Consider the following 22,449-nt stretch of genomic DNA (forward strand, 5'->3'; position numbering starts at 1 on the left):
GGGAGAAACCTTCACTCCAAGTCAGTCTATTGTCATGGTCGGATGAGAGTCATCTTCAGCTCAGTTTAAACTTTATCTAATGCACATCTTACCGGCCACAGCCTTTCCTCCTCTGCTACAGTGAGTATGTAAAACTTTGCTCACAGGACTCTCACATCCTCATCCTCACCACAGTCAGAACAGTTCACGATTCACAGGAAGAATAAGACTGTGTAAAATACAAGACTGACAACCATAGAGAAACACCACATGGATTAAACTGCAAACAAGGTAAAGAAGAAGCAAACATATCTTTATTAGACCTGTTCCATCACTGACCTTTAACAGAATTAACTAATAAATTATTAAATTTTTTTGTTGCCCCTAATGTTTATTTGACATTTAACATTAAGGACAACAAAAAAATATATGGCAATGTATGGGGGCCCATAGTTGACTGTAGTATGCTTGGTCTATTTTGCTGCCGCATCAATAAACTGCAGTGAAATATCACAGATTACATACTCTGACATCTGAGGTGATTGCTGTTTACTTTATACTCAGAAAACATAAAACTAGAATATTCTATGTGAGCTGCATCCCCATAAAAACAACAGCAACAAATAACAGAGCTGCTTTGCAGGAACTACTCACCACATTCCTTCATGTAGCATAGAAAAGGTGGGAAAGTCGGCAAAGATGCCAGAACAAAACAAACCTTTGATGCTGCTTCCATTCTCTGACCAGGACCTGGTTAGAGACAACAGGTATCCCCCTCAGTTCTTGAGTTAAAATGGCTTAGACATTGACTAAACTGAGCTCAACATAATATATAAAATCAAATATTTGCACATCCACTTATGATAAATACTGAAGGGGTGGTGTTCCTATCGTATTATGGGAGTAGATGATCAATGTAAATGGTTGTTTAGAGTCAGAAAAGACTTTGCAAAAGAGTTGCATAAGATTAGTAACTAAGTCCTTATATGACTATCAAAACAAATGTTTTCATATTCAGTTTTGACGAAGAGCAGATTTATCAACATCTATTACAAAGTCATAGTTCACAGTAGCTGAATATAGATAACTGACATCTCAATAGGTTGTCATAAGGTCAAGTTTAATATGAGGCAGTTGAATTAGTTATTGTACCTTCACTGCAGAAGTGAAAGCACAGTGACTGAAGCACAAGGACATCACTGCCAGCAGGTGGAAGTTTTTTATTTTTGTACTTTAACTTCCAACATTTTTAAAACCATGAATCAAAAAGATCATCATAAAACTTAAAGCAGCACTTGGTCTGGCTTCATAAACTATTCACCAATGTTGTTGTCTGACCACTCCACAGTGTGTGTCACTATGTCCACTGTGAGTTGCTGGGGTGAGACAGAAGGAGGTGAGGCCCTGAGAGCTGCTGTTGCATATTGTGACAGTTCAGAGGTGGCAGTGTGCTACACCCCCACTTCTCCTAATACCATCTGCTAATCCATCTGCAGGATTACTGTCCACTGTAATCACTCATCCTCCACACTGACACACCTCGCCTCACACTGCAACTCCTGACTCATTACACACGCACACACACACACACACACACACAGACACACACACACACACACACAAAGGTATCTTGCATAAGAAGTTTATTGTGGCTGTAGTTTTGTATGGAGGTGAAATCAGGTTTATTCATTGTGCAGGTTTTCCATTTATCAGTCATCACCTCTACTGAGACCTTCCCGTCACTGATATCATAACTATAATAACGACCTAATGCCGTTGTGCAGACGTACAGTGGCTAAAGTGCTTTACAAAAACAACATTAGCTACTGTAAGAAGAAATACAAAGTGACAATAAACCATAACAATAAGTGAAATACTTGATGACCTATTTTTTAAATGTAGGTCTTAAATTTCAGCAACTAAGTATATTTACTCAAATATTATTCTTAAGGACTACTTTACATTATCAGGGATTTTGCAATATATGCTCTACCTTATACTTTTACTCCACCAACTTCCAGAGGGAGATTTTTTTTTTCCACACAGATTAAGATTTTATATAAAGAAACATTATGAGCTTATAAAATACAACCCATTTTCTTCAGTATGGTTTGTGACCCCTTACAAAAAAGAGAAGCATCTGGTAGAGGAGCTAACTGTATGTAGAAGCTCCAACTCAACCAAGAGTAAAAAGCTTTTTACACACTGATGCATCAGTAATAATGTGATCTGTAATCATACTGCAGGGGTTCTTTTCCTGCAAATCCAGAATTTTTACATCCATACATTAGAAGCAAATTTGGCTCCTAATGCCACACCTGTTAACTCTAGTTTTACTGATGCAGAATTTTACTGATGTGAATATTTCTTCCACCACTGGAGTTTACTGCTCCAAGATACAGAGGGAGATTATTCCACTGTTTAGGGACATAAACACAGATTTCTCATGGGAAACACTGGGAACACCTAAAAGAAAGGCAAGATCTGAGAGTTGTAGCTGAAACATAAAATGAAAGACAGTAGCTGATATATATATATAAGTAAAAGGAGTAGTACTTTATAAAAAGTTCTGGTAGCCATGGTGCTGTGACCTGAGCTCTATGGTAATGTGATTCTTTTTTGCCCAAATTAACTGTAATTTTCCTTGAGACTTTTGTAATTGCTTGATATAAGGAGCGCTGCAGTAATAGAGACATGCGTGTATCAGCATGGACACTTGATGGAATAAAAATGAAAGTTTAGTTTAAGAGCCCTCAAAGACAGTGGGTTGGTTGTCTGATGACACAGAAAAGTAAAGTTGTGCAGTTGTATCTGACACTATGATGACTGATAAATTTGTATAGAGCTTGTAGAAAGAAAATATATTATCTAGCATAAACAGGCCAAGTGTTTTGGTCATGGATCTCCATGTTACTCTCACTGTTAACTTTTTACTCTGTATTACAGAGACAAAACACTGAAGCTCCAAGAAGATATAAGAAGATATTATGAGAATGGAAAGGATGAGAGAAAACATCAGTTAATTCAAATAAGAAAAAAATATAACTTAAAATGGCTTAAAGGAATACTTTGACATTCATCGCATCCTCCTGCAGCTCTTCATTGTTGTGGAGTCTCTGTCTTCAGTCTGGTCTTCAGCAGGTGAAGTGCAGCTCAATCAGATCGGGTGACTGACTCAGCCAGTCAGAGATATTCCACCTCTTCACCCCGAAAAGCTCTTTGGTTGTTTTGGCCGTATGTTCAGGATCCTGTTTTCCTGCTGAATGATGTGTTGATGTGTTGATGATGTGTCTGATTTGTTCAGTAGAATATTTTATGTCAATTATTCTAATTGTATCACACTTTATTCCAAATGAAACTTTAAAACGTCTGTTCTGCGCCACACCATCAACGTTATCTGTCCATTAGTATCTTTACATGCACAGTGAACCCTGATATGTTTATGCTGGTTTTAACCATATCCAGGATATGATATAGAACATAACCTGATCATCTCAGGTTATTGTTCATCTCTGATGCCTCCACATTACAATATCATTGGTGGTTAGAGGTGACGGAGCCTTTGCAGTACAGGCCCCTGAGCTGTGGGACTGACTCCCTGAGGATCTCAGAGTGGAAAACTCTTAAAGGTCACTTCTGTCCTTTGGTTATTTTTTCTTAACTGATGGTATTTGTTGTAATTGTTTTAATTATTTATCTTGTTTTAGATCCATGTTTTTGTAACTAGGTGCTGTATGAATAAAGTTATTATCACTATTATTATTACTATTTTTATTATTGTACTGATGAGCAGTTGTTATTTCACCTATGGCTGTACTGACCATATTTCATAATACAATCTTTATTGTAATTCTGTTTATTTTTTCCTTACTTATACAACTTTCAGTGCCGACTTCAGACCGACAGGATCTCTCTTGGCAGGAAGGTCTGGACAGGATTTAGACAAACATGAATTAACCTCAGTGTTAACAAAATACCAAACTACCAGCAGCCCTGTAGAGGTGTGTTCACCTGCTAATTCGCACTGAAACAACCAGTCGCTCACGTCTTTCACTGCTGCTGTTATATACCTGAAACTGATACTAACCTCTGTTACTATATATTGTGTGACAGACTTTTAAAAGAAGATCAGGAGCAACTACAAAATATGTCTTCCTCCTCTTTGGCACCCATCCAGCTGGTGGCACAGGCGAAAGCCTAGGCGGCGTATGACCTACAACCTTATCCCAACCCTGACCACTCCCTCAGGTTAGGTTCAGGTTAAGGTAAATGGGAAACACATATAACAGGGAAACAGACTTAACCACAGGTATTAGTCCATGAACCTTTGTTCCAGAACTGTACTGGTTTGTTTTTGTGTGTTTTCTTGAACTGCAGTTTGTTGTTTTTGAGGGGGTTTGATCTTGTGGTGAATCCTCTGAGGTTCTGATCATGAAGTCCTCTCTTGATCACAGACAGGGAAACATGTCCGCCTAGTTCCTGGAGAACATTCTTGACTTGCTGTGAAGTTCTTTTACCATTTTCTAGTTTTCCTGTTCTTTCCTGTGTCCTGCTTTTTTTTTTTTGAAAGTAGCCAACTGACTTTGGCAAACCAAGTAACTCTGATATCTCTCTGATAGATTAGTGCTTTTTTGAGTCATTGTCATCATCACTTGCACGGTCACCTCTTTACTTCTCATACTGACAGACAACTCCACCTCAAGCTAAATGGTAACTCTCAACTCAGGAAACATCTCCTCCTTCTTGTTCATTGAAAAATCCAGAATCTGTGAAAATGCAACTATTGTTTATTTCAAAAGTTTAATTACTGGACACAAGATGCTTTTTATGTTGTCATTAAGTCAGTTCTAAGTGTCTGTGCACCGGAGGCTTCAAGTTTGCACATCACACTCACTCAAAATCATATTCATACGTATTCATTTTAGACTTAGGGAAGGATTTAAGGGAAGGACAGAGAGAAGGAAATCCATGGTTTTAATCATAGTAATATCCGTGTCATTTGGTCGCCTGTGGTTGTCTGACAGAGGATCAAAATGTACTTTTTATCCAGTTTTAAGTCACATTTATAAGATACACTTTTAAAAATCATGGTTGTTTTCATCTGTATTTTAACCAGATGAAGGATTTTAGTCATCGGACGACTGGATCTTAAATTATCAGAGAAAAAAGCCAGGCAAATGTTAGACAGCTCAGCTCCCAGCCCCTCCCTGACATCCTATCCATCGGACAGCATCGGAGAAACACCTATTTTTAATTTGAAACTGCTTTATTCAGTCCATTTATTCATTCCCTGGTCTGTGTGTTTTGGAGAGGACACCTCTGTGGATAATTCGGCTGCCGGTAAAAACCTCCTGAAAAATTGACTCCAAACCAGTAGAAGCTGCCAGCAATGGTGCTGAAGACAACAACTCCTGTGATCCCCAACTTCTCACCATCTTTTGTTATTGTTTTGATTGAAAGACCCCTAGCAGCAGAAGTTACATACTGGTTATAAAATGTTTTGTTCAACATTAACATTTTGTGACTTGATAATAAACAACATTTCCTCATTATGTTTAAAAAAAAAATAATCCAGATGGCATTAAATTTCTCTCGAAGACTACAGATAAGATCTTCTCGGATCTCCTCTAAACATCTTTTCTATTCTGCACACTGAAGTAACAATAGGCCTAAATAAAATTATTTTGAGTGGAGCGTCCCTTTAAATATCAAGCTGGAGCCAGGAGATAGCTAGCCTAGTTTAGTATAAAGACTGGAAGCAGATGGAAACAGTTAGCCTGGCTCTCTTCAAAGGTAACAAAATCCACCTTTAAAGTTCACTTTTTAACACTGTATCTCATGTCTGTCATGTGTGCATAACCAAAGTGTAAAAACAACAATTTATGGTTTTATAGGTTGCTTTGTGCCGAGCAAATTCTTGGCCTGGAGCAGAGACTTCCTGGACTCTCCAAATCTTCATGTTTATGATTATTATCCATTCATTCTTTATATCTCTCTTTCTGTTTTGACATATATTGCTGTTACTGTAAATCTGAAGGTCATATTGGGCTTTACGATGACTAAGCAAGATGAAGAGATGAAGGAGTGACCATACTCTCATCTCTGAATCTCACTGTGGACCAGTGTCATGCCTGTTAGTCTCTCTCTGTGTCTGTAGATTGATCTTAAAACCACAATATAACTGAACACTGAATATGGTGCTTGGTGTAATAGACTTGTTTGTGTGTGTGTGTGTGTGTGTGTGTGTGTATGTGTGTGTGTGTATGTGGAGTGTGACAGTATGGAGCTCCAACTGGTGATCCTAACTGGACTGTGAGGGGGGTTGGTGGGGTGGTTAGTGCCGGTCTATACTGAGCTGCTGGTGGCACCTGGTTTGCTCAGAGGAGATTATTACGTGTGTGTGTGTGTGTGTGTGTGTGTGTCTGTGTGTGTGTGTGTGTGTGCGCGTGTGTGTGTGTGTGTGTGCGCGTGTGTGTGTGTGTGTGTGCGCGTGTGTGTGTGTGTGTGTGCGCGTGTGTGTGTGTGTGTGTGCGTGCGTGTGTGTGTGTGAGTGATTGGGGTTGACAGCAGCCTCTGTACTGCTGGCTGGCCTGCAGATTTAGCCGACCTGTTTTAGACACTGTAATCTGGATTAACAGCAGCAGTGTGTCAGTGGGAACGATGAGCACAGCCTCCCCCACCCTCCCCCATCCTTCTTATGTCCCGTCCCTTCCCTCTGCGTACCTGCTCCCCCTCCTCTCTTCCTCCCCCTCCATCCACCTGACTTACATCCACTTGTTCTCTTTCTTATTTCCCATCTTCCTGAGTTTCCAGGCATCTGTCATCCCACAGTGAGTCGGACACTGACTCTGTTCAGTCTTAAAATAAAGCACTTGCTTGCATCATTGTGGATGTGTTTCTATGAGTCCAGCTTTAAGGGGGGGAAGGGCAGTCGGGCAGGGATTATGTGAGCTCAGTCCTCTTCCCTACTTCCCTATTTACTGTTGCAGCTGCAGGACGAGCTGTTCCACTGTTGGGTGAAGATTGAATCACCAGCATCAAAATCAAGTGCACAGTGTTTGTACAACACGTGAGATCTTTTTTATTAGAAAAAACAAGTCACAAAAAGACAGTACTTGGCATGATTTTGTAAAAGATCCCACCTCCCAATCCACATTTTGGCCTATGATCATCTGAATATTACTGCAATACTTCAATATAACAGATTGTCTTAAAACAATGAAAAAGTCATTTTTAAATACAATTCAATAATAGAAGAATAAAAAAAGTCAAGAACACATTTTGAATCAGTCATGATTTAAAGTCTGTCCAATTAAATCAGTTTTAAAAGGTTTGTCAGAGCATGATATCAACCCAGACTGTGCACAACTGAACATGGAGGTTTATAGAGCTCCCTGCATGCCTGGATGTATCTCAGTCTCTCCTTAGCTCTGACAGAACTGTAGTCCAGGAAAACAAAGTGGGACTACAGGAACTGCATGTTTACCATATGTAAAACTGATTCCTGCTTCCAGTTGTAGGTTTTCATCAGGTGCAGCAGCTGTCTCCTCACTCTGAATGCTCTGTCCAGGTTGTGCTCTCCTTTCCTCCTTGCACCTTAGAGTCTTCCTGTCACCACATTTTCTACCTTCTGATTTTTTCTTGTCTTTCTTTTTTCCCCGTCCACAGACAGACTCATCCATTTCCATTTCGTGTGTCTCTCCAGCCTCCTTTCCTGCTCCACCACTGAAAGGATTGCTCTGTCTTTCCTCCCTTTATCTGGAGATAAGATACTTACTTTTCAGATAAAGCATATTATGATAAATCAAATGAGCTTTGTCAGTTTTGTGCATCTGGGTGTTTGTGTGCATGTGTGTGTGTGTGTGTGTGTGTTTGTGTGTGTGTGAACATGTGTGTGAACGTGTGTGTGATCGCAGCATGTGTGTATGCAGCTGTTTTGGAGATAAATGTAATCTGTCAATTACGTGTGAATGTATGAAGTACGGCAGATGTGCAGCAGGTGAACTGATCATTGGAAGGAAAAAGGGAAAGAAAGATTTTAGGACGTAATAAGAACTGAAAAGAAATTATTGTTTTCAAAAATCTTATCACTTGTGTGAAATAGAAATTCTTGTTATTGCCTTTGTTGTCTCTACTCAAACAGCTATTTGAGAAATTTCAAAAATGTTTTGTGGAAGGTTTACAATACTTAAAATAAGGCAGATAAAAAATCAACATCCAAAAAACAATTTTTTAGTCACATAATGTAAATTATATTTTTGTTGTTCATGAAAATATGGAATTATTTATATCTGGGACGTCAGACAATATAATAAGAAACTTTGTGTGAATACAGCTTGTATCATTATATAGCCTGTTGCTTTGGATATTTGTGTGTGTGTGTGTGTGTGTGTGTGTGAATGGGGTGTTGGTGCGGTGCGCGCGCGTCCTGCGTGTGCGAGTACACTGCAGAAGATAAAAGGATACGATGCGTACCGTTTTACTAAGCGCACGCAGGGTACCAGAGTGCGTGATAACGTGTAGTGTCACTGTGTGTGTGTGTGTGTGTGTGTGTGTGTGTGTGTGTGTGGGGTGGGAGGGGCTTTGCTGGAGCCACTTGCTCCCTCTAATTAGCAGCGTGTGCCGGTAAAGAAACTCAGTGGAGCGACTTCACCAAGGCGCAAAGGCACTCGGGGGCCACTTCACCTGTGTGATGACTTGACTGTGTGATATCCGACTTGGAGAAGCAGTTTGGATGCTCAGCGCGCTGCATTGTGCTCTGCTGCTACGCTGACAGAGAGTACGAGCTGAAAGTGCAGTTTAAAAAAAAAGAAAGAAAGAAAAAAACACTTCAGGTTTCTGTGGTGAAGTCCCGCGTCTCTCTGCAGCGGGGTGGTGGTGGTTCCGACGCACCGACTTGTTGTCCCAGCTGAGCTGTGAGGGGCCCTCGGCTGTTGTGTTGCGTGTCCGACCTACAAGTCAGCGACAGGACTTAAAAGCCCGCTGTAAGGATGATGTCCTACATAAAGCAACCCCATTACACCATGAACGGGTTAAATTTGCCTGGCCCCGGAATGGATGTGCTTCACACAACCGTCGCTTATCCATGTAAGTACAAACTGGTACATATATATATATATATTTGTATTGTACAGATATAATGTATGTATATATGTATAGCCTATTTGTTTGTTCTTCTTTTAGTTTGTGATTTATACCTTTACGCATTTGTCTCCATGTTCTTTAAAGTATAAAATCCATCCTATAAGATGCGTAAAAACGCGCAGACAGACGCGTAATGCTGTAACCAAACGAAAAATAAGTTAGAATGGGATCAGTTTGTTTAGTGAGAGCCCGTGTAATGATTTAAAAAAAAAGTTTGGTTAATAATGATGAGATGGTAAAATATAACTTATTATATAATTGTGACTGTTACATTGATTTGAGCCAAAAAAAAACTATTTCAGGGTAAGTTTCGTTTTAGGAGATGATTTGATGAAAATTTTATCTCTTTATTTACACATTACTCTGCTGTCGTAGATGTTTTAGTACAGACACGTTTGTTAATACGCAGATACATTCAACCTACAGTGATGTTAAAGCGCAGATTATCTGAGCTCCCTCCTCGCTTCAGTGTCAGGAATGAGCTTTGACATGTTCTTTTTTCTTTTTATGTTTTTCACTTTTTCTCTCAAGGGGTCTGAAATGTTCTCACATTGATGACACCCAGATAAATATAGACTGACTGTAGATGGAGTCACTGACTGGCTAAATGCTAAATTCTCGTGACAAAATCCATCCATTTTGTCACTATACTTGTTCTGAACAAATACAACTTGGTGTTTGACTGGGCTGTGTGCCATGGAAGGCAGAAGGTAAAATCATGCCTCTGTGTGTACAAACTATAGGCGAATAAAATGTAGTAACTATTATGATCATTTTATGAGAAAGTGATTTTTGTCTCCATCTTGGTGACAAGCAGCTGGCGGGATGACACTGTATTATAAAGTAATGTGAGGTTTTCATCAATATTTTTGTTTGTGGTCAGCCTCACATACATACGGCTGGAAAACAACAAAATGTTCTCTTCAATAACTCTCTATTAAAATAAGATACATATCATCCACAGTCACTGTGAGCTGTGCTCATAGATCATGTCATCTCCCTGTTGCTGCCAGTGAAATAATCCCCTCGCTGTGTCTTTTTGGGTTTGCAGCCACACCCCGGAAGCAACGTAGGGAACGCACAACCTTCACGCGGACACAGCTGGACATCCTGGAGGCGCTGTTCTCCAAGACCCGCTACCCAGACATCTTCATGAGGGAGGAGGTGGCCCTCAAGATCAACCTGCCTGAGTCACGTGTGCAGGTACTGGCGAAGTAGGCTACAGTCATGATGGAGGCCATATTGTTCAGTGTTTGTAGGTTACATACAGTGAAACTAGACATGTTAAGATCTTCTTCAACAAGGGTACAAACTTATTCAACAGAGGAAGTACAGCAGTGTATTTCTTCCATCCTATCCTATCATATGTCAAGTATCACTTCAGTTACATAAGTCACAATCGTCCTTTTATTTGCATCTCCTGACACATAACATGCTAACATGTTTCATGTTTTTCTTTGCATCTCCAGGTTTGGTTTAAAAACCGTCGTGCCAAGTGCCGTCAGCAACAGCAGCAGAGCAGTGGCCAGTCCAAGCCCCGCCCTCCCAAAAAGAAGGCCTCTCCAGTGCAGGAGCCCAGCGCCCCTGATCCTGTTCCTAACCCATCTAGCTCCTACAGCCCATCCTCTGCCCAGTCAGGCCCCAGCCTGGCGCCAAGCTCCAGCGCTGGAAACACTGCCGTGTCCATCTGGAGCCCAGCCATCTCGCCCCTGCCCGACCCCCTGGCCTCCTCCTCGGCCCCTTGCATGCAGCGGCCCTCACCTTACCCCATGAGCTACGGCCAGCCATCAGCTTACACCCAAGGCTACGCCAGCACCACCTCCTACTTCACCGGCTTGGACTGCAGTGCCTACCTGTCCCCCATGCACTCGCAGCTGTCAGGCACCGGGGGCGCTCTCAGCCCGATCACTGTGCCCTCAATGGGGGGCTCCTTAAGTCAGTCTCCAGCCTCACTGTCCTCACAGGGCTACAGCACAGCCTCCTCCCTGGGCTTCACCTCTGTTGACTGCCTGGACTACAAGGACCAGCAGGCCTGGAAACTGGGCTTCACCACAATGGACTGCCTGGACCACAAAGACCAAAACTCCTGGAAGTTCCAGGTGCTCTAGAAAGTGAGAAATTGTGGCGTTGATGTGTGTCAACATGTCGTGTGTCAGTGAGTCCCATGTGAGGTAGTGTGAGGCGGTTCTGCCGGAGGACTTGTCGTCTTTGATTCTCAGTTTCATGTTTGTAAGATTTTGTTTTATTTTCTAAAGGTGACCTCTGTAGCAACGCATTTTATTTGAAAGACTTTGGGGATGCGAGGACTGTGAGTGACAGTGACTGTCATTAATGCTGCCTGACTGCACATCATGTCTGTTGTCCTCTTCATGCTACGTTATCTAAGAGAACAAACGCCTTTAAAGAGCTTGTAGGAGAAGACTGGAGTCCTACGTCTGGAAACACACTGAGCCATCTCTCCTTCTGACATCAGCCACATGAACACAACACTTGTTCATTTTGTTTTAAACCTGCATTACCATATAGTGAAAGGAGAACTGCTTTAATTTGAAGGGGCTCTCAAGTCCTGTAGGTCACTCCTTCTTTCAGGGTTGATTTATTGTAAGCTATTTATTATTATTTTATTCTACACTTAAATATGTAATTTGGTTGCGTTTAGATCTTTTTGAGCGTTTGTGTTGCGTATTACAGTGTTAGCCCTTAGTGTTATCATTCTGATCTGTTCATGGAAAAAATTAGATCTTCTGTTTTAGTTGTGTGATTTATTAAAGTGATTTATTCTTTACACTGTCGTGTAGTGATAATCATTGAGATTCTGTGCTTTGAAATGAATTCTAGTTTGTGTTTGCGAGTTGATAGCTGGTTCATAGCAGTTACAAACTGACCCGCAGTGGAGAGGTCAGTGTGAAGACTGGACACAGTGGATGTAAAGTGGCCATGTTGTGGTCATGTCTGGACCCGAGCCGTCATGTTCGTCATATGGCCTGCATGGCCCTCACTGGCCCATCTTGGTTATTTTAGCTTATCTGATTCTGGGAGTGTCCCAATCCTCTTAGCCTCCCTTCAGCAATGCCCTAAGTGAATTAGTTAGGATTATTGCCCTATCCCCCTCTGTCTCCCTCTGTCTCTCACCCATCTCACCCACCTCGGCCTCTTCCTCCCCTACCTTTCCTGGCTCTCTCCTCGCTCTTCTCCTCCATCTTTTCTATCTTTGTCCATCCATCTTCCCTCACTCCGTCTCTCCAACTCTGCAGTATCTCTTCTCTCTACCTCCTCAGGATGTGAGGCCGTCGGCCCAGAATAACACCCATAACATCTGAATCACTGACAACAATGAAGTTCATTAAAGCCTTTTTACTACAGTTGTTTTCATTAATTGTTCAGTTTCTCAGATATGTTATCAGCTCAGTGGTTCGCATTTTTCCACCCCAGCCCCCCACCACTCCACCAATCTCCCCAACTCCTCTGACTACTTGGTAATCCTCACATGACCTAATTACTGCCACGCAAACTTAACTATGACATCAAATATGTGAAAATATTTCGCTGACGTGTGTGTGTTTTGTTTGTTGTGGGAGTTTGTGTGGAAGGACGATCAGATAGGATTGATTCTCAGTTACCAAACAAATGCTGCCAACACAACAAAGACATTTCACAGCCGTCTCATGAATCCATGACATATTTTGTTTTTAAAGATAAGTTGAATTATAAATTTGTAATTTTAGCTCAGTTATCATAAAATCATCAATAAATCTAACCTAAAGTCTTGATTGTCTTGATCAGATTACATTTTTACAAGTGATATAAATACTTCTTAACAGCTAAATTAATATGAAAGTCTTGAAGAAGAAGAAGAATTACTCCTGAGAAATTCCTAATGTAATTGTGATATATATATAAAAAGAAAAACTAGTTTTGTTTTTGTTGCTATGTAAATCATATCTCACCGTATCCAAACATTTTTATTGTAACTTCAGATCTGCTGCACTGAAAGGAGTAAACGGGAACCGAGAGACATTTCAAAGCATTTTTCTGCACTCAACACTGACCTAATCCCACTCTGTGCCCGCTTTAATCCCTCTGCCCTCCCTCTCTGTGGTGTGATTGGTTAATCCTTGCATCCGTGTGCCCTGGTTGGTTAACCTCTCTTGGAGGGTGCAGTGCACTTGTAATCTTCCCCCTCAGCACTGAGAGTTTCAGACAGACATTTGCGCTGTAATCCCGGGGAGGAGCAGATGTGATGGGGGATGGACAGCGCTGAGCAGACCTTGAGGAAGGTGAACGCAGCAAAACAAAAACACAGCACAGTCTGAGAAGGAAAAAGCTTCAGCTCCTGGTTTCCTTGAACTAACAATCATTGAAAATGAAAAAAGAGAAATGTCTTCAAAAAAACTCAAACATTGGGTAAAAGTAAGCTACAGGTCAGTAACAGCAACAGCTTGATTTTATCTCAAAGCTGTAGAAACCCAGCAGCTGTAACAGAGAAGAGCAACAGATGTTTTACATTTTCATTCACCAGGTACACTGACTCCTCCACGTGTACGGGAAGTGATGAAAAAATATTTAACACACTCGAAAGTTCCCTTACTACTACAGGACTGACCCATGAAGCAGCATCTGATTACTAGATTATTAGTCTCTAAGCTATTAGCTGTCATTAGCAACAAAGTGCTAAATGTATTAAAATTGTGAACATTTTATTGTTGATGCTGTTGTTCAAACAAACTTCTCTGCAGAAATTACAATAAACAGTATATTAATTATTATCCAAAGGCTTTATAATACCTGCCTGACAACTCCTGCTCTTTCTCTCTTCATGTTTTCCAGACAGCTTTTAGCATCTTTCAATGACTGATTTAATGATTGTTGCACTCAGCTGTGTAAGAAATATTTGGATGCTTTATTTAAACAGAAGTACCAGCACCAAGATGTAACAACACCTCCTTACTAATAAAAGTCTTGCATTCAAGTATTTACTGCAGGAACAGTACAGGGGTATAATCAGCAAAACTATAAAAGTAAAAGTACTCACAACTCTCTGTCAGTTTACTGTAACAATGCAGTGGAACTTTTAAAAATGTTCATTATATATATTTTATTTATTATTCTGCTGCTGGAATAGAAAGTACAATAATTCCCTCTGAAACGTGGTGGAGTAGAAGTATAAAGTTGTATAGAAGTAAACTGTACTGAAGTCCAGTGCCTGAGCAAATGTCTTTACTTTTCACCAGTGGTTGCTGTCATTAACAAAAGATAAATAATGGTATAATAAATAATAGTGGAAACAGTTCATTTTTTCCTATTCAGAGAAAACAAAGCAACGTGAGTGTGCAATCATTTTTCTGTCCAGGGGTGTAGAGTCTGCTCTGGCAGAAATGTGTCCACCAGAGGGCAGTGACTATCCTCGCCACGTCTGAGTTTCCTCTGAAGGAATTTCAGCGTCAGTGTAAGTAAAGAAGACACTGAGTGTTTTACTTTATATTCCTTTCCTACAAGAAGTTGTCACTTATCAATGCAGAAATACATTTCAGTTATACTTTTAAAAATGAGAGATTTTAAGAGAGAATCTACAGCATTGCCTTTGAGACATTTCACCAAAAATCAGATCCATCCTGTTGCTCTGCTAGTACACGTTCTAGCAATAACAAGATGGTCTTAAAATATATGCTGGAGACCACAAGGAAATATTACAAGCTTTATTTCATTTATTTATTGATTTGTAAATATTTCCCAGCTCCAGATTATTCTGACTCAAGTTGGCCTCTGATGTGAGCCAAATGATCAATGATATTAAAATGATGTCTTTAATGCTTCAGTTAAACTGGGTGGAACTGAATTATTTTCATAGAAAACTGTCTTTCAGTGTGTTAATTTGTGTTACAATACTCTGACACACCCAGCTATAGATACAGTGTACTGATTAAAAGCAATGTGTTGGGAGAGCATGTGGTCTACACAATAGGGTAGGTTTAGATTATCTTTCAGTCAGCACTGACACAATGAAACAAATACACTATAAATCCTATTTGCAAATGTGCCAAGCTATTGTCATTTTCCACATTAGTTTCCAGTGATTTATTACATAGAAGACAGACAGCTGGAGTATGTGCAGCGGCTGTGGTTTAAGACCTTGTTCAAGGTTTCCCCCATGTGGCTGTTTAGTTCTCATACATTGATAGAAACTGCAGCACATTGCAGTCACTCACATCCAGCCTTTCTTTTGGAAAGCCACTGTGGCATTAATGCCTCAAAGAAACTTTGTAAATAAATCCCACCAACTCGCATTACTTTGTTTTAACACCTATTTATTACCACCATAATATGAGAAATTTGGAAAATACAAAGATCAGCTTATTTATACGTCTGAAAATCTTGAGGAATAAGAAAAATATAAAAGAAAACAAATATGAGGTTATATTGTGTATCACAAATTTTGAGAAAGGGAACAGATTATATGCTCAGATCTACAGAGAGTACAGGAGACACAGACCCATAACATGCAGAGTGTAACTTTCACTATAATGTCATTCATACTGTTGTGACAAGTCTAATGCCTATCTGTGGTGAGAGAGCGAGAGAGAGAGAGAGAGAGAGAGAGAGACAGAGAGAGAGAGAGAGAGACAGAAGTATAATATTTGATGACTGATCTACAGTGAACAATTAAATTGAAGAGACGAGGAGATGGTACACCATCGCCCCGGTGTGGCTGCCATTAGAACAGAAGTTGCCTTGGAAAACAAAGAAGCCCTTCCTGATTTTCTATAACAAATCAGATCACTGTAAAAAAACAACCTGACAACCATGTTGACAATTTCAATTGTTTTTTTTCTCTTGTTTTGATGATTTTGGAAGTGGTAAAGGAAGAGATGCTCATCCATGACTCATATGCGTAAAAAAAATAGACACCATATCCACAACGATAATCAATATTCTTAAGCAACCAAGAGATTCTTGTTTGTTGAGTACAAGTGGTTTGGAAGATCAGAGCTCACACATCCACACAAACGGACCAACAGATCAGTGTCCCCTCCCAGTGCAGATCACAGGGGTGAAGGAGGTGAACCAAAATGGTACAGCGAGCCGTCACGCTGCAGCTGCAGAGTGAGAGGGTGGTTGGGGTGTAGAGGGACGGACTGGGTGGGAGGGGAGGAGGGTGTTCAGATGGGCAGAGGCCTCAGGACTAGTTTTAATAGCACCCTGCTGTGGAAGTTGCAGCTCCCCTTAAGCAGACTAGCCCCTCGGCCACATCCCTCTGCTTTGGCTCTGTTTGCCACACAAACTGCACCTGCCGACCTCCCACACTAGAAAAATCCAGGTGAGCTCAAGGATGGGCTTTGTGTTTTGAAGTGCCACCCAAACCAAGTGATGCCTGTTTGAGCATGTGTGCACATGTGTGTCTGATCTACTAAACCTTTTACATGCACAAAAAAGGTACCCTAAAACATTTGGTGAAGACAAAAAACCTATGAGAGACCAGACTTCAACATATTTCTATCGCTTCATAATCAGGATTACTCTAAAGTCTACTGAGAAGCTGGGCAGGCTGGGGAGAGAGGGTGATTGGGATGGGTGGAGGTGGGTGGGTGGGGTAGAATCAAGGGAGGAGGAGGGCAGGGACAGGTAAAGAAAAACAGGACAGAAGTGAAACATTAGGGAGGCTGTTTAAGCGCGCTCTCCACGGATGCGGCGTGCCAGCTGGATGTCTTTGGGCATGATGGTGACACGCTTGGCATGGATGGCACACAGGTTAGTGTCCTCGAAGAGACCCACCAGGTACGCCTCACTGGCCTCCTGCAGGGACAATTGCAAGAGAATTGTGTCAGTGACACTATTGTGTATTTATTAATATATTGTGCGCACGCACACAAGCACACACACACACACACACACCTGCAGGGCTCCAATGGCGGCACTCTGGAAACGCAGGTCAGTCTTGAAGTCCTGAGCTATCTCCCTCACCAGACGCTGGAACGGCAGCTTACGGATCAGCAGCTCAGTGGACTTCTGGTACCGACGGATCTCTCTCAAAGCCACGGTACCGGGCCTAAAACACAACACAACCAAGCTTTAGTTCAATACACCACTTTTGATAGTTAAATAGCTCTAACTTTACAAAATGATAACTAATGTGTCTGATAAATGACAACCAAAAAAAACAATTTGCACAAGATGAATTTAAACTGCTGGAAATAAGCTGAACAGGTCAGAAATCATCCTCCGAAATAAATATTGCTTCCATTTGAAGTTTACCTGTAACGATGGGGCTTCTTCACACCACCGGTGGAGGGGGCGCTCTTTCGTGCAGCCTTGGTGGCCAGCTGCTTACGAGGAGCTTTTCCTCCAGTGGACTTACGAGCAGTCTGCTTGGTACGAGCCATTACAACAAGGTATCACCTGAAGAGAACATTGAAAGAAGAAAAACATACATCACCATGTTCATACTATAGTTTTTATTTTTTCTCCCTGGCCTTAGAGCTGCAGTTTTGATTACGCTCTGATTATGCCATTACATGCTCTAAGAACTGTTCAGTTATTCATACATTTCCATGCTATTATCATGGGCACAATGATGTTATCATAGGCACTATAACTCTTGTCAAATGTTCCATCTAAGCTAACAGTCAGCTGACCTCACTTTAAAAATAACCCTTGTGTAGCTACATGTGAACACTTACATGTTTACAACCCAGAAACTAACGAAAAGCAGTAAAAGGTTGTTAGACAAGTCAAAAATATAAATTAATACTTCAATAACTAATACTGATAAATAATCAAATGAAGTGTGAAAACAAATGTCAAGTTTATACTTTTACCTTTTCTTCCAAATAGTTGATAAACAAAAATCACAACTTCCAAAATTAGACTCTTCTATTCATCTTTCACAACCTCATCGTATTTTTCAATTAATAAGTGGTCTTTTTTTGGCCTAAGCACACATTTAATGCTTTATTCCCTAATTTCCGCCAAGCAACACTTTTCCTCATAAAGTATGTCTCACTGGCCCAGCCCAGAGTAAAAATTTATATTTCTTTTACAATCCATTTTAATGATATTGTGACATTATGGTTGCATTTTTGACTCATCTGGTCACATTTTATTGCCATTAGCGGGTTTGGGGATTTTGGTGATATTATGATGTTATGATATTAAACGCAGGGTTTGAAGAACTTTGTCTGCTGCTTGTTATTATTATTTCTTCCTGCCAATGACCCAAATATCGACATGAGATTCAGTCTCTTGTCAATTTTCTGTCTTCCTTTACTCAGCTGGTTGAGTGTTTTGTCCCCCCCCCCCCAGCTGAAAGTCTGTAATATTAGTCAGACAGAGCCGCCAGGGAAAACTTTTCCTCCGCTTTGGCAGCTGCACAAACACAGCACACCGAGCCAATCCAGACCCCGGGTACTCGCAACCACACCAATCACACCGCTGAACAGGTCATCACTCGGAAATACACCAATCCGCTGCAACCGTGTCGTATCTAAGAACCAATGGGATTTTATTCTGCAGGATCTTGGGGCGGGACCAGTAACCTTAGCTCCGCCCCATACCGCAAGATTATGGCCGCAGACCCGAATGGAGCTACAAACATACTGGCATTGACTGGGACGTAAACTTTGACATTTTCCCACAAAAACTCAAAACGTGTGAACACAAGACTACCAATAAAATGTAGTAGACGAGTGTAGTTATCAAAAAACCGTCACAGGCGTATGAAGCGATGTTGTATTAAAGCGAAGAGGCGACATAGAAACCGTCACTGAAAGTGGAGCAGATATTTGAGCGGTGGAAGTACTGTGCCGTTCTTCTCTCTGCCTGAGTATCGGGGCAGCTGCTTTTTGTCCCTCAACACAGCGTCGAAATAAAACGCGATTTCAGCACAAAAACAACTTCATCTGAGTGATTTTCTTCTCTAAATTGTGAATAATATACTGTGGTTCAAAAAGTGTAAGAAAAATTTAACTTACCGGGGGTGAATTTAACGCCTTTTCTTCGCAAGGATACAAGTGTGTTGTGCTTGTCTGGCAGTGTCAGATATTTACTATCTCTCACACAATGGAAGCAGAGAGAGCAGGAGCAAAATGGCGGCCGTGTCAATCATCTGTCTCCCATAATGCAACTGCCAACATTTGTAAACATTGAAACTTCATTTCTTCAGCTGGAACTTTTTAGTAGCAAACGTTGATGCTTTTCAATACAGTATGATATTATCGTCCTAATGCAAAAAAGTATAATTTTATTATTACTATTATGTCATTATTTGATGTTAGCCATATGTGTTGGCTCTTTTTGACGACCGCGTTAATTTCTTTCACCATCTATACAAATACAAATTACACGAACAAGCAGAAAACTTAATATTAAGAAATGCAGGCACAATATATTGGCATACGATATGCTGTAGAAACAATAAAAGAAAATGAACGGGAGCAAGTAAAAATAAAGTGGATTAGCCAAATTACTTATACATACGACATACAATGAAAATACAATATATTTTGACCAATGGTGGTAAGCACTATTCTACTTGAGTACAGTTGGAGTAGTTGGAGGCACTTGTACTTTACTTGAGCATTTTTATTTTATTTACTGTTTAGAGGCAAATATTCTGCTTTTACTCTGCTACACTTTGGTCGCAATTTCAAAAATGTTCTTGCACACTCACAGTTGTTTCCTTCCCGTTTTAACTATATTCTTTTTAAAGTTATAGGTATTAGTTACGTAGCAGACGAATATTATTAATGCATATTATTTTCAACAAATAAATTATGATGTATTATTATAAATTAAACTACCCGGCAGTATATATAGAGTGGGTATTAGCTCCACATTTAAGTGATGTCTACATTAATGCATCAATAATTATAACATAAGACGTTTTTACTGTGGTATTGCTACCTTTAGTTAAGTAGAAGACCTGAGCACTTTTTTAGTTTAATGTTCAATATTAATAAATACAAAATAGTAGAATGTAATAGTAAATTATAAACGTGATCAAGTTAACAAGATCCTGCAACTGGGTTAACAGATAATTTTTTTTAAACAGATTATGTCAAAATGTGTAAATAGAGGAAAGAAAGAAAATAAAGAACAAAGTACAATTTTCCAACAAAGCTGAAACACAAGGATCCATCTCAAATTTATATTTTTGATGCAAAACAGGATTCACTGTGTGTGTGTGTGTGTGTGTGTATATATATATATATATATGTGTATATAAAATATTACAGTGGGTCTCCTCTACCTTTGGAGCAACTATTTTTAATTGATTGCTTCCTCTTTGTTACATGCCTTGTTTTTCTGTATTGTGTTGTTTGAATTAATACAACTAGAGCACATGCCTTTGTTTTTAGTAATGTTGGTTTGAACTGAATTACTAAAAATATTGTCACTTGCCTTATTTACAGAATTTGATTTGATTTAAATAAAAAAAGTTTTTAAAGTTTTTAAAGTTTTTTTTTAAACCCTTTACATCAGGACACATTAATGTGCTAAAAACAGTTATTATATGGATCCATTTTTTCATTGTAGTCACCACTCAGTGTCCCATGTCATGCCAGCTATGTCAGAGTAACGGTTTATCCATTTGTGCACCTTAGTCTGGATTAAGTGGCAAAAGAAAAGAACAAACAATTAGTGTAGAAAATTGTTAACAAAATTGGAGGTTTTACTTAAGCCTGTAAGTGTGTAGAGATGAAAACAAACATTTGAATTTCTGTATCTACATTATTACAGGAGTCATAGATGTATCACGAGAATGATAAATAAATGAAATGAAATACGATTTTCTGAAATATATCAAGTGAACTGGTGTTTTACCTCCCTGATCACCATGATATGAAAGCAAGGAAGGTAAGAACATTTAGCTGCAATGCATGAGCTCAGGTCAAAACCACGATCAAAGGTAATGTTCTTGTGATGGCATCATCATTTCTACATATTCCAGTTCATGTAGAGGAGCTACATGCTGTAATAAGTCATTCTGACATGAAGGTTATGCCGCAAGCTCCACACCGATGTTGACAAGCTGCTCTGATTCATAACCAACCTTCATAGTTTGATGAATGTTTGACCCTTTGAACAGTCATAAAGCCCCGGATCGGCCTCTTTTTAAAAAAAAAAAAAAAATTCTATCTCCTATTCTCTATTTGAAAATACATGTGGAATTCTGTTTAGTCATGTGGACTCACATCATCACCTAAACAGCACAGGTGCACGTATGATTCAACCTGCAGGATGCCATGTGTAACGAGGTGTCGGAACCAATTCATTTTGTTAGTAATTTAGTATATATATATATATTATATATATAATACTGTATCTTCACCATAATAACGTCTATGCTTGCAAATGGTTTTCTTCCCTCCACCAGAATGAATAATTTGGAAGTTAGGCAGGGAAAGCAAGTTGAAACAGGTGAGTTTTGAATGAGATTAGCAAGGTAGGGAGGAGTAAAGCTATCGAGGGCCTTGTAGGTACTAAGGAGCATTATATGTTTAACCCAGAATTTGACTGGGAGCCAGTAGAGTCTTGCAAAACCGGAGAGATGGTGGTCATTATTGACTTCAATGAGGACTGCTTCAGTGCTGTGTTTTGGGGCAGAATCCAGTTTGAAATGGTTCATGTAGGTCGTCTGGTCTTGTTAATGCACAGTAAAATGTGTGTCAGCATAGCTTTCCACTGATATTGAAAAATAGACAGTCTGGGAAGAGGAAGGAATGACAGTTCACAGAGCACTTAATTTTCTCAAAGCAGCACTCAGGGATCATGTCACGCTACTGTAACCAAAAATTATTGAGGATAAACTCTTTCCTCTTTCAAAGATATTTTAAAGAAATTACTTTTTAACCTCCTGAAGTTAGGCTTAATGACAACTACTCAATTGTGTCTCCTGCAGTAAATTTTGTTGTCAATTCTTAATTCTATCCTTCAAGAAACTGTCAGACAGAACCAAACAGAGATGTATTAGAAACATCGTGCACATATTAAAAGACGTGGATTATAGCTATTCCTGAACAGTTTTATTTGTTTCATATCTAACTTTAGATACCTCTAGTTTGAGACAAGAGTGTTTTCACATTCAAGTACACAGTGCCTTACTTCAACACCTCATCTGAAAAGGTAGAGGCTTTAGATAAGGCAAGAGGAGCAAAACCTGCAAGCGATATAGAAGTCAAACAGTTACAGAGTACAACCTGGATTTAGACATATTTGAAACATATTGTAATCCTTAAATTATGTTGAACCAAAAAGGGCATGTAGTATAATGCCAGATGAATTTACTACACAATTGATTTCCAGCCTGAAAAAAAAAATGCCCCGGATATC

The 22,449-nt window shown here is 39.9% G+C and overlaps 2 protein-coding genes across 2 annotated transcripts; one reads left to right on the top strand and one right to left on the bottom strand.

The window, feature by feature from the left end:
* Positions 1 to 8,632: 8,632 nt before the first annotated feature.
* Positions 8,633 to 12,774, top strand: LOC111222218 (homeobox protein otx5-like). Its single transcript, XM_022745854.1, has 3 exons — positions 8,633 to 9,066; positions 10,175 to 10,326; positions 10,593 to 12,774. Exons 1-3 carry the CDS (start codon positions 8,970 to 8,972, stop codon positions 11,229 to 11,231), a joined length of 888 nt encoding a protein of 295 aa, XP_022601575.1. The 5' UTR covers positions 8,633 to 8,969; the 3' UTR covers positions 11,232 to 12,774.
* A 2,633-nt stretch (positions 12,775 to 15,407) lies between these two features.
* LOC111222397 (histone H3.3) lies at positions 15,408 to 19,195 on the bottom strand. Its single transcript, XM_022746112.1, has 4 exons — positions 19,089 to 19,195; positions 17,374 to 17,517; positions 17,014 to 17,167; positions 15,408 to 16,914 (listed from the first exon to the last, which is right to left on the bottom strand). Exons 2-4 carry the CDS (start codon positions 17,499 to 17,501, stop codon positions 16,786 to 16,788), a joined length of 411 nt encoding a protein of 136 aa, XP_022601833.1. The 5' UTR covers positions 17,502 to 17,517; positions 19,089 to 19,195; the 3' UTR covers positions 15,408 to 16,785.
* Positions 19,196 to 22,449: the final 3,254 nt, after the last annotated feature.

This window comes from Seriola dumerili, unplaced genomic scaffold, assembly GCF_002260705.1.
Source record: "Seriola dumerili isolate Sdu_G_001 unplaced genomic scaffold, Sdu_1.0 BDQW01000091.1, whole genome shotgun sequence".
NCBI classification, from domain to species: Eukaryota; Metazoa; Chordata; class Actinopteri; order Carangiformes; family Carangidae; genus Seriola; species Seriola dumerili.